General features: G+C 50.8%; 1 protein-coding gene across 4 annotated transcripts in view; it reads left to right on the top strand.

The window, feature by feature from the left end:
• The window catches only part of LOC147122495 (protein phosphatase 3 catalytic subunit alpha), a 408075-nt gene that overhangs the window by 362266 nt on the left and 32887 nt on the right, over positions 1-12922 (top strand). For all 4 annotated transcript variants that reach the window (XM_086005830.1, XM_086005811.1, XM_086005840.1 and 1 more), the window contains exon 9: positions 549-674. In XM_086005830.1, coding sequence (XP_085861956.1) covers positions 549-674 — 126 coding nt within the window. The remainder of the gene's footprint in view (positions 1-548; positions 675-12922) is intronic.

Here is a 12922-nt window from a genome sequence, read left to right on the forward strand (position 1 = left end):
GCAGCGGTTCAAGAAGGCGGCTCACCACCACCTTCTCGAGGGCAATTAGGGATGGGCAATAAATGCCGGCCTTGCCAGCGACGCCCACATCCCATAAATGTTTTTTTTTTTTTTAAAGCCCCTCGAGCCTGTTCCGCCATTCAATGAGATCACGGCTGATCTGCGACCTAACTCCACATACCCGCCTTTGCCCCATATCCCTTAATACCTTTGGTTAACAAAAATTGCCCCTTTAACTTCAATTCTCACCTCTTGGGCTCAATCCATCGATGACTACAATGACCTATTTTGGAGATAAAATTACAAGATTAATTGAAAGTAGAATATGTTGTTAACATCGTGTGTCCTGAAATTCTATCAGTGGCTCCTTTTATACTTAACACAGTGGCAGAAAGCTTGTGCAGGAAGAGCTAACCTATCTCTCTCGTTTTTAGTTGTATTTGGCTGCATTCATTCTGTATATTTGTATGTTGGTATAGACGCTTGTATTTCGGACCTTCACAGAAAATTGCTGATCTTCATTTTCCTCGTTTTTTATTGTCTTCCAGCTGCAGTTTTGAAATACGAGAACAACGTCATGAACATTCGACAGTTCAACTGTTCCCCTCATCCCTATTGGCTGCCCAATTTCATGGATGTCTTCACTTGGTCTTTGCCGTTTGTTGGAGAGAAAGGTTTGTAACTGCCTCTCACCCTCACCTCTGGATCAGAAGGTTATGGGTCCAAATCCCACTCCAGAGACTTGAGCACAAAAATCTGGGCTGACGCTCCAGTGCAGTACTGAGGGAGCGCCGCACTGTCGGAGGGGCAGTACTGAGGGAGTGCCGCACTGTCGGAGGGGCAGTACTGAGGGAGTGCCGCACTGTCGGAGGGGCAGTACTGGGGGAGTGCCGCACTGTCGGAGGGGCAGTACTGAGGGAGTGCCGCACTGTCGGAGGGGCGGTACTGAGGGAGTGCCGCACTGTCGGAGGGGCAGTACTGGGGGAGTGCCGCACTGTCGGAGGGGGCAGTACTGGGGGAGTGCCACACTGTCGGAGGGGCAGAACTGGGGGAGCGCCGCACTGTCGGAGGGGGCAGTACTGGGGGAGTGCCGCACTGTCGGAGGGGCAGTACTGAGGGAGTGCCGCACTGTCGGAGGGGCAGTACTGAGGGAGCGCCGCACTGTCGGAGGGGCAGTACTGAGGGAGTGCCGCACTGTCGGAGGGGCAGTACTGAGGGAGTGCCGCACTGTCGGAGGGGCGGTACTGAGGGAGTGCCGCACTGTCGGAGGGGCAGTACTGAGGTAGTGCCGCACTGTCGGAGGGGCAGTACTGGGGGAGTGCCGCACTGTCGGAGGGGGCAGTACTGGGGGAGTGCCACACTGTCGGAGGGGCAGAACTGGGGGAGCGCCGCACTGTCGGAGGGTCAGTACTGAGGGAGCAACGCACTGTCGGAGGGGCAGTACTGAGGGAGAGCCGCACTGTCGGAGAGGCTGTACTGAGGGAGCGCCGCACTGTCGGAGGGGCAGTACTGAGGGAGCGCCGCACTGTCGGAGGGGCAGTACTGAGGGAGCGCCGCACTTTCAGAGAGGTAGTACTGAGGGAGCACTGCACTGTCGGAGGGGCAGTACTAAGGGAGCGCTGCACTGTCGGAGGGGCAGTACTGAGGGAGCGCTGCACTGTCGGAGGGGCAGTACTGAGGGAGTGCCACTCTGTCGGAGGGGCAGTACTGAGGGAGCGCTGCAGTGTTGGAAGGGCAGTGCTGAGGGAGTGCTGCACTGTCGGAGGTGCCGTCTTTTGCATTTGACGTTAAACCGAGGCCCCGTCTGTTCTCTCAGGTAGATGTAAAAGATCCCATGGCACTATTTCGCATAAGAGCAGGGGAGTTCTCCCCAGTGTCCTGGGCCAATATTTATCCCTCAATCAGCATCACTAAAACAGATTATCTAGTCATTATCACATTGCTGTTTGTGGGAGCTTGCTGTGTGGAAATTGGCTGCCGCGTTTCCTACATTACAACAGTGACTACACTTCAAAAAGGACTTTTTTGGCTGTAAAGCACTTTGGGACATCCTGAGGTGGTGAAAGGCGCTGGAGAAATGGGAGTCTTTCTTTCTAAGTAGTGACCAAATTTTAAAAACAACATTTCTAAAGTCAATGAATTGATGTCTTGAGTCACCGTGAATTTTTGTTTAAAATGGAAGTATTTGGACGAAGTCTCTTCCACCCCACCCCCCCCCCCCCCCAACTCCAAAAAAAATAAATAAGGGAATTCCTTTGAAATGGCGATTGTAATTTGCCTTTTTTACAACGAACTATAATGGGCCGAATCTTGCTGGAACATTAACGGTGTGTTACCGACACACGCTGTTATTAATGCACAAATCGGCCGCGAGTTCGGGGAGCACGGTGGCATAGTGGTTAGCACTGTTGCCTCACAGCACCAGGGACCCGGGTTCGAATCTGGCCTCGGGCGACTGTCTGTGTGGAGTTTGCACATTCTCCCCGTGTTTGCGTGGGTTTCCTCCGGGTACTCCGGTTTCCTCCCACAGTCCAAAGATGTGCGGGTTAGGTTGATTGGCTATGATAAATTGACCCTTAGTGGTAGGGGGATTAAATACGTGGGGTTACGGGGATAGGGTGGGATATGTGTTGGTGTAGGAGTTACGGGGATCGGGTGGGATATGTGTCGGTGCAGGCTCGATGGGCCGAAATGGCCTCTATCTGCACTGTGGGGTTTCTGTGATTTCTGTGATGAGCCGCGAGTTGCAAATCTCCAGAAATTGCCGGTTGATTTCCGCCGCTCTGCCATTAGCTTCACCATCTCGCCCTCGGCCTCCCCGTTACTTTCAAGAACTTGCTGGATTTGCACATTAAACTCACCGGAGGAGGTTTGGGCTAGAATAGAACTTAACAGCGTAAGTACCTTTTTTAAAGAGCATGATATTGCTGATGCAATGCCAATCAACCTCTCCGGCCCAGAAAGGGAACAATTTAAATTGTTAAATCTCATTCCTGCAGTTTAGAGATTTAAACATGTCAAATTTAAAATTCAAAAAGATCTACTACATATAAATGAGAAGCAGCTGCAGAGATCAGTGTGGAGCCACGGTTACCAGAGTCTCTCTGGAATTGTCTGTTAATGAATGTGCAGAGACAAGTAACGTGAGACTGAGGGGAGATTTAATTCAGGTTTATAGAATTATGAGGGGCCTAGATAGAGTGGATATGAAGGACCTATTTCCCTCAGCGGAGGGGTCAATAACCAGGGGGCAGAGATTTAAAGTAATTGGTAGAAGGATTAGAGGGGAGTTGAGGAGAAATGTCTTCACCCAGAGGGTGGTGGGGGTCTGGAACTCACTGCCTGAAAGGGTGGGAGAGGCAGAAACCCTCATCACATTTAAAAAGTACTTGGAGATGCACTTGAAGTGCCATAACCCACAGGGCTACGGACCCAGAGCTGGAAAGTGGGATCAGGCTGGATCGCTCTTTTTTGGCCAGCACAGACACGATGGGCCGAATGGCCTTCTGTGCCGTAAATTTCTATATTTGTAGCATACTTTTTAAAACCCATAGATTTTTGTGCTGAAGTCTCGGGAGTGGGACTTGAACCCACAACTGTCTGACTCAGAGGCGAGTGTGCTTTGGGATGATATTATGGCTGAGCATAGCGTGTATAGGCAGGCCACCTAACGCTGCTAATGGGCATCGTTACATTTAGCTGTTCAGTCCGTAAGGGTGACCCCGAGCTTCCGTTCGCCTGTCATTTCAATTCACCGCTCCATTCACACTCGGACCTCACCGTACTCGGGCTCTTGCATTGTTCCACGGAAGCTCAGTGTAACCTCGAGGAACAGCACCTCATCTTCCGATTAGGCACTTTACAGCCTTCTGGACTCAATATCAAGTTCAACAACTTCAGATCATAACCTCGGCCCCTATTATATTTTTGTATTTTTTATCCACACTTTTGATTTGCGACTTTTCCTTTTTTTCTCTCTCCCACACGGCAGCTGTCTCTCACTCTGCCAGCGCATTTCACTGCCAGCGCATTTCACACGTCATCCCGAGCCATTGTCTGTTTCTTTACCTGTCCTATTACCATCTCGTCTCACCTTGAATATCTCTTAATGTCTCTTCTTTCATCCCCTCCCCCATTTCCCAACCCCCAAACTGCCTTTTGTTTCATTTCCTGCCTTTTTTTCTCAGTCCTGACGAAGGGTTTCGACCTGAAACATTGACTCTGTTTCTCTCTCCACGGATGTTGCCTGACCTGCTGAGTTTTTCCAGCGTCTTCTGTAGTTACATTTAGCTGTTGTGTTCCACTTTTCGAGAAGCTGAGCTCGTTACTTGTCTGAAATGTGAACCTCCCCCAGGTTAATGAACATTTTCACCTAATTAAGGAACAATATTGTGAAGAGAAAATCCATCTCTCATTGTGTCCTAAGTTATGCTTATCTTATGTTTCCACTGATGGGTGAGACTAGAACTAGGGGGCATAATCTTAGAATGAGGGGCTGCCCTTTCAAAACTGAGAAGAGGAGAAACTTCTTCACTCAGGGTAGTAAATCTATGGAATTTGCTACCTCAGAGAGCTGTGGAAGCTGCGACATTAAATAAATTTAAAACGGAGATAGACAGTTTCCTAGGGAATAAGGGGTTACGTGGAGAGGGCAGGGAAGTGGATGTGAGTCTAGGTTCGGATCAGCCATGATCCTATTGAATGGCGGAGCAGGCCCGAGGGGCCGTATGGCCTACTCCTGCTCCTACTTCTTATGTTCTTACTGCACAAATAATAAAATGCAGATACTTTATTTTTTTTAATCCATTCACCGGGACTATAAAAAATGAGATAGAAAACGCATGACCTCGCCCCTCCCTATCTCTGTAACCTCCTCCAGCCCTACAACCCTCCGAGATCTCTGCGCTCTTCCAATTGGCCTCTTGAGCATCCCTGATTATAATCGCTCCACCATTGGCGGCCGTGCCTTCAGCTGCCTAGGCCCCAAGCTCTGGAATTCCCTCCCTAAACCTCTCCACCTCTCATCCTTTAAGACGCTCCTTAAAACCGACCTCACCTGTTCCAATATCTCCTTATGTGGCTCGGTGTCAAATTTTGTTTGATAATCGCTCCTGTGAAGCGCCTTGGGACATTTTACTACTTTAAAGGCGCTGTATAAATACACGTTATTAGAAAATGAGAATTTCAGATAAATCTAGCCTTGCATTATGCAGTTTCATCTCCAAATCCAATCTGGCACGAACCCTGTCCAATATTGTATTGGCCATTCAAACTGGGACAAAACTAGAAGACTGAAGTTGCACGATTTCTTTGTTTGACAAATTAAAATGGAATCGCTGGAATCCCCTTTACCCGCGTCAGTGCGACTGCACTTGATAAATCCAACAGATTATTCTGGAGTCCAAAGCAAAGGAGTATAAGCCAAAAAAACGCTCAAGGGAAGGGCCGGAAATAAATGTTCCTCTGACTGGAAACGTGAAACAACAGACCTTTTTTGTCTGGGACACACTGGGCTGGATTTTCCGATCGGAGGCTTCCTGCAGGCAGGCGCCTCTGATCAGAATAAATCTCGTACCCTTACCTGCCGGCTCCGTAGGTCCCAGGGCTTGCGACCCTGGGCCTCTGCTCTACGAAATGCGCAGGGCCCGGGTATCCCGGGGCGCAGGCGGTTCGCAAGCGCCCCTGGGATCAGGTGGGCCATGGGGAACCAATCAAAGAAGGGAATTCCTTTTCACACTTTTGACAGGTCTCTGCGCGCAGATCTGTCATAAGTATGAATGGGGATCACTTTTTTTTTAAAGTGTTAAACAGTTTAAAAAAAAAAAAAAAAAATTTTTAATCACATTTAAAATGAATTTAAATGACATTAAATTAAATATTTTGAACAAAAAATTTAATATTTTAAACAAAATTAAATATTTTAAACAAAAAAATGTAATTATAAAAAATAAAGTTTTTTTACAGGGTTAAAATTAAACTTAGCTTTTTAAAAAGTATTTTTTAAATTATAAATCAGTGGGGGGAAAAAATTATTTTTTATTTTTTAAACTCTTATGCTGGTAAAAGCAGGCCTTGCGCTTTTACCAGGTGGAGATTTTGAAAGGGTGTCAGCGGGCGGAGGTTGTGCAGAAAGCAGAACTCTTCCCCCCGCGGAGGCCCTTCTCCCGGGCAGGCGGAGGATCGGTCCCGAGGATTCTTCACAGATTCCAAGTGCCGGGTTTTAGCGCAGGTGCTTCGCACGCCTGAAACCGCCACTTGCGAGGCCCCTACGGGCACCTACACACCCATGGGGGTCGGATAATCCGGTCCATTATATTCCCCAAAAAAAGGTTTGAGGCGGAGCGAGCTGCCAACAGCTTCCACATGTTGCACAGCACCATCACTATCTGCAGCGCTGCCAAGCCCTGTTCATCCCATGAAGCAGAGGGACTCCCTCAGCTGTGCAATGTGCAAAAGAGATTAATCACTCTGCTTCACAGCGCAATTTAAACCAGACTCGAGGCTCTGATTTCCACAGCTGTGGAACTTCTAGAGCATGTGATGGCTATAAAGCCTGGTGCTTGCTCCAAATGTGAGTCATTGACAACAGTGTCCAACTGATGTAATAATCATTCGATGGGGTGAAGTGTGTGGCCATGCTGTGGCCAGGAAAATGGTGGCAATAGACTGATCCATTTTGTGGTGAGGTGTGGTGCTCGACAGGAGTTCCTGGTACCTGTCAATCAGCCAGCTAGGGCACAAGACTAGCCTGTGGTCACTTAACCAGCTAGTGACCTTCCTTCTGTGCGTAGGTGGGAAAAGAAAGACTTGCATTTCTCCAGCGCCTTTCACAACCTCAGGACATCCCAAAGCACTTTACGGCCAATGAAGTACTTTTTGAAGTGCAGTCACTGTTGTAATGTACGAAACGCGGCAGCTAATTTGCGCACAGCAAGCTCCCACCAATAGAAACATAGAAGATAGGAGCAGGAGTAGGCCATTCGGCCCCTCGAGCCTGCTCCGCCATTCAATGCGATCATGGCTGATCATCCAATTTCAGTACCCGGTCCCTGCTTTCTCCCCATACCCCTGGATCCCTTTAGCCTTAAGAAATATATCCAACTCTTTCTTGAATATATTTAATGAATTGGCTTCTACTGCCTTCTGTGGTAGAGAATTCCACAGGTTCACCACTCTCTGGGTGAAGAAATTCCTCCTCATTTCTGTCCTAAATGGCTTACCCCTTATCCTTAGACTGTGACCCCTGGTTCTGGACTCCCCGGCCATCGGGAACATCCTTCCTGCATCTAGTCTGTCCAGTCCTGTCAGAATTTTATAAGTTTCAATGAGCTCCCCTCTCATTCTTCTAAACTCCAGCGAGTACAAGCCCAATCGACCCAATCTCTCCTCATACGTCATTCCTGCCATCCCAGGTATCAGCCTGGTGAATCTTCGCTGAACTCCTTCCATGGCAAGAACATCCTTCCTCAGATAAGGCGACCAAAACTGCACACAATACTCAAGGTGTGGTCTCACCAAGGCCCTGTACAACTGTAGCAAGACATCCTTGTTCCTGTACTCAAACCTTCTCGCTACAAAGGCCAACATACCACTTGCCTTCTTAACCACCTGCTGCACCTGCATGCTTACCTTCAGCGACTGGTGCACAAGGACACCCAGGTCTCGTTGCACTTCCCCTTCTCCCAATCTATTGCCATTCAGATAATAATCTGCCTTCCTGTTTTTGTAACCAAAGTGGATAACCTCACATTTATCCACATTATATTGCATCTGCCCAATCACCCAACCTGTCCAAATCACACTGGAGTTTCTCGGCATCCTCCTCACAGCACACATGCCCAACTAGCTTTGTGTCAGCTGCAAATTTGGAGATATTACATCTAGTTCCCTCGTCTAGATCATTAATATATATTGTGACTAGCTGGGGTCCTAGCAATGTGATGATGACCAGATCATCTGTTTTTGTGATGCTGATTGAGGGATAAATATTGGCCCCAGGCCACTGGGGAGAACTCCCCTGCTTTTCTTCGAAATAGTGCCATGGGATCTTTTACGTCCACCTGAGAGAGCAGACAGGGCCTCGGTTTAACGTCTCATCCTAAAGAAGGCACCTCTGACAGTGCGGCGCGTCCGTCAGTCCTGCCCCTCCGACAGTGCGGCGCTCCCTCAGTACCGCCCCTCCGACAGTGCGGCGTTCCCTCAGTACTGCCCCTCCGACAGTGCGGCGCTCCCTCAGTACTGCCCCTCCGACAGTGCAGCGCTCCCTCAGTACTGCCCCTCCGACAGTGCGGCGCTCCCTCAGTACTGCCCCTCCGACAGTGCAGCGCTCCCTCAGTCCTGCCCCTCCGACAGTGCGGCACTCCCTCACTACTGCCCCTCCGACAGTGCGGCGCTCCTTCAGTACTGCACTGGAGTGCCAGCCTGGATTTTGTGCTCAAGTCTCTGGAGTGGGACTTGAACCCACAACCTTCTGACTCGGAGGCGCGAGTGCTGCCCACTGAGCCACAGCTGACACTAGGAAAGGTAAGTATGTAGGATCTCTGGAATTGAGATAGCTCCCAAAATAACAAGCTGCAGTAATCTGATACACGAGACAGGCAGGTCCAGACTGCACCAGGGCAATGGTCATGATCAGCCTGCTAGCCTGACTCACTAATGGAACCTGGCAGGGTAGCCCAGTTATTGGTAGCTGGGAATCGTTCCCACTTAACTCCAGATTGATGCTGGAAGTCGATGCTCCAATGGGTAGGGTGGTTCCAGTTGGGCCTGCAGTGGCACTGGGGAAACCTGCCAGTGTTCACTTCTGGTGAGCTGTATGATATTAGCTGGCTTCACTGCGAGCTGTAACTCTGTGCACACTTAGGCGTGCCCGTGCCTTCCCTATGCCAACCTACGTGAAGCTTCCTGGACTTGAGTAAGTAAGGCATGCCCCTACAGGGAGTATGTGTGGACTCCAGAAACTCTACCCGTGTGGTTTTGTCAATAGCTTGGGCTGGAGACTCCTTAAACATTTCGACCGTTTTTTATTCATTCACAAGACCGAGGCATCGCTGGCAAGACCAGCATTTATTGTCTATCCCTAATTGCCCTTGAGAATATGGTGGTGAGCCGCCTTATTCATTTCAGAGGACAGTTAAGAGTCAACCACATTGCTGTGGGCCTGGAGTCACATATAGGCCAGACCGGGTAAGGACGGCAGATTTCCTTCCCTAAAAGGGCATGAGTGAACCAAATGGGTTTTTACAACAATCCGGTAGTTCCATGGTCACCATTACTGAGACTAGCTTTTTAATTCCAGATTTAAATTCCCCGGCTGCCGTGGTGGGATTTGAACTTGTGTCTCCGGATCATTAGTCCAGGCCTCTGGATTACTAGCCCAGTGACATTACCACTGTGCTACCGTACCCGCACAGGCATCAGATACCTGACTGATCAAGGAAAACTGGGCAGTTGGGTGAAGTGAATAAAGAAATAGTTTGTAACAAACTACTGGTGTCAGCTGTGGCTCAGTGGGTAGCACTCTCGCATGAGTCGGAAGGTTGTGGGTTCGAGTCCAGAGACTTGAGCACAAAATCCAGGCTGACGCTCCCGGTGCAGTACAGAGGGAGCACCGCACTGTCGGAGGGGCAGTCCTGACGGAGCGCCGCACTGTCGGAGGGGCAGTCCTGAGGGAGCGCCGCACTGTCGGAGAACGGTACTGAGGGAGCGCTGCACTGTCGGAGGGGCAGTACTGAGGGACTGTCGGAGGGGCCGTACTGAGGGAGCGCTGCACTGTCGGAGGGGGCGGTACTGAGGGAGCGCTGCACTGTCGGAGGGGCGGTACTGAGGGAGCGCTGCACTGTCGGAGGGGCGGTACTGAGGGAGCGCCGCACTGTCAGAGGGGCGGTACTGAGGGAGCGCTGCACTGTCGGAGGGGCGGTAATGAGGGAGCGCCGCACTGTCGGAGGGGCAGTACTGAGGGAGCGCCGCACTGTCGGAGAACGGTACTGAGGGAGCGCTGCACTGTCGGAGGGGCAGTACTGAGGGAGTGTCGGAGGGGCGGTACTGAGGGAGCGCCGCATTGTCGGAGGGGGCGGTACTGAGGGAGCGCTGCACTGTTGGAGGGGCGGTACTGAGGGAGCCCCACACTGTCGGAGGTGCCGTCTTTCGGATGAGACGTTAAACCGAGGCCGTGTCTGCCCTCAGGTGGACGTAAAAGATCATACGGCCACTATTTCGAAGAAGAGCAGGGGAGTTCTCCCCGGTGTCCTGGACAATATATATCCCTTAATCAATATCAATTAAAAATCAGATTATCTGGTCATTACTGTGGGAGCTTGCAAATTGGCTGCCGCATTTCTCTACTTTACAACAGCGACTACACTTAAAAGTACTTAATTGGCTGTAAAGCGCTTTGGGACCTCCTGAGGTGGTAAAAGGCGCTGGAGAAATGTAAGTCTTTCTTTCTTTGCAACTGATGCCAAAGGAATGGAATTGACGGAGAGTGGTCCATGCTGAGATGTCCGAACAGGATGCAAATGGGCTGCTGAAGACCGTAGACCAGTTAGAGAAGACAACCAATACAGTGGCAGCAATAATTTTAATGATCAAGTACAATTAAGAACATAAGAAATAGGAGCAGGAGTCGGCCACACGGCCCCTCGAGCCTGCTCCGCCATTCAATAAGATCATGGCTGATCTTCGACCTCAACTCCACTTTCCCGCCCGATCCCCATATCCCTCGATTCCGTTAATATCCAAAAAGTCTATCGCTCTATACAGGAAATTCTCTTTTAACTGCCACCCAAATACCTGGAAATCTCTCTTAACCGGCAAAATTCAGGAGTAGGTTCAGGTAAGTTTTACTGTATATTAGTGGCCGTGTAACTGGGGTTCCTGGGTCTGTGGCCGTGTAACCGGGGCTCCTGCACCTCTGGCCGTGTACGGGGCTCTCGTACCGTGGTAAGTATACCTCTCTGTAATCCGGACTTTTTGATCAACCAGCACCACGTCGGTGCTGGATAAAAAGGTGTTTCCTGTACTAAACGACTGAGCCTCCACAGCCCTCTGGGGTAGAGAATTCCAAAGATTCACCGCCCTCTGAGTGAAGGAATTCCTGCTCATCTCAACAATGCATTACTCTCAGTAATGAGGCAGTAAGTACAAAAGATGGATATCCCCCCCCCCCCCCCCCCACCCCAATCCTTTGGAGAACAGGCGACCATGAGTTGAAACTGTCTGCTCCTTTGTTCTTTGCTCCTGTTCTGATTTTTCCCTCCTCAAGGTCCTCAACTCGTGCACCACCCGCAGGACCAGGACATCACCCACCCTCAGCCAATCAGCGAGGCTGTCGCCCCTTTCACCCGTCTATGGGCATGCTTCCATTTTGGTTTCGCCCTTGCTCTCTCCAGTAGGACCCAACTTGAAACAAACTGCAGCAAGGCAGTTGAGGATCACAAGTGCATGTTGATGCGCCATCAAGTACTCCAAAGACTGAGGTTAAGCGAGTAACAACCAGGCTTTTATTAACTAAAGAATGAAGGTCTTGTCTCGAGTGGTCGACCCGTCCAGAATACTAAGGGACTGGGAGGTAGTCACTTATATACCTGGAATAGTGGGAGGAGTCAGCCGAGGCATGTCCAGACCTGTACCTAGTGGAATACACATACAGACACAGACAGGTATAACAGTGGTTTACCACATTCACCCCTTGTTTAAAAATGAGTCCGGCGGGGTGAAGTGTATTTAAAAGTTCGTGTATTGGAGTCTCTCCGGAGGTCTTGTCTGCCGCTGTGATCGACGTGGCGACGGCAGGGGTGGTGGAGCTTCCGGCGTCGCATCCCGTTTAGGCTGGGGCCCTGAAGTGTAGTCCTCGTGGGTGACGGTCCAAGGCCAGCCGGCTGCTGGGGTTGGATATCGGGTCGTTGGGGGGGGGGTGGTAATGGGTAGTGGGTTACAGCGGTCCCCGAGGGTGCGAGGTCTCGTATGGAGACTGTGTCCTCCCGCCCGTCCGGGTACGCAATGTAAGCGTACTGGGGGTTGGCGTGGAGGAGGTCGACCCTCTCGACCAGGGGGTCTGTTTTATTGGTCCTCACGTGTCTTCTCAGTAGTACCGGCCCTGGGGACGTCAGCCATGGCGGTAACGATGTCCCCGATGTGGACTTCCTTGGGAAGGCAAACATTTTCTCGTGAGGGGTGGCATTGGTGGCAGTGCAGAGCAGTGACCGAATCGAGTGGAGCGCATCGGGGAGCACCTCCTGCCAGCGGGAGGTCGGAAGGCCCCTAGACTTTAAGGCTAGTAGGGCGGCCTTCCAAACTGTTGCATTCTCTCTTTCCACCTGTCCGTTCCCCCGGGGGTTGTAACTGGTGGCCCTGCTTGTGGCTATACCCCTAGCGAGCAGGTACTGGCGGAGTTCGTCACTCATAAATGATGAGCCCCGGTCGCTATGGATATAGCTGGGGAAACCGAACAGGGTGAAGAGGCTGTTCAGAGATTTAATGACCGTGGCACTGGTCATGTCCGAGCAGGGGATAGCGAACGGGAAACGGGAGTACTCGTCAATGATGTTAAGGAAGTACACATTGCGGTCGGAGGAGGGGAGAGGTCCTTTAAAATCAACGCTCAGGCGTTCGAAAGGGCGAGTGGCTTGTATCAGGTGGGCTCTGTCTGGTCTATAAAAGTGCGGTTTGCACTCAGCGCAGACTTGGCAGTTCTTGGTCATGGTCCTGACCTCCTCGATGGAGTAAGGCAGGTTGCGGGCCTTGATGAAGTGGAAGAACCTGGTGACCCCCGGGTGGCAGAGGTCATTTTGGAGGGCCCTCAGCCTATCGATCTGCGCGCTGGCGCAGGTGCCACGCGATAGGGCATCTGGGAGTTCATTGAGCTTCCCAGGCCGGTACAAGATCTCTTAGTTGTAGGTGGAAAGTTCGATTCTCCACCTCA

Source organism: Somniosus microcephalus, chromosome 2 (assembly GCF_052327205.1).
Source record: "Somniosus microcephalus isolate GS21.2 chromosome 2, FLI_Smic_1.0, whole genome shotgun sequence".
Classification (NCBI taxonomy): Eukaryota; Metazoa; Chordata; class Chondrichthyes; order Squaliformes; family Somniosidae; genus Somniosus; species Somniosus microcephalus.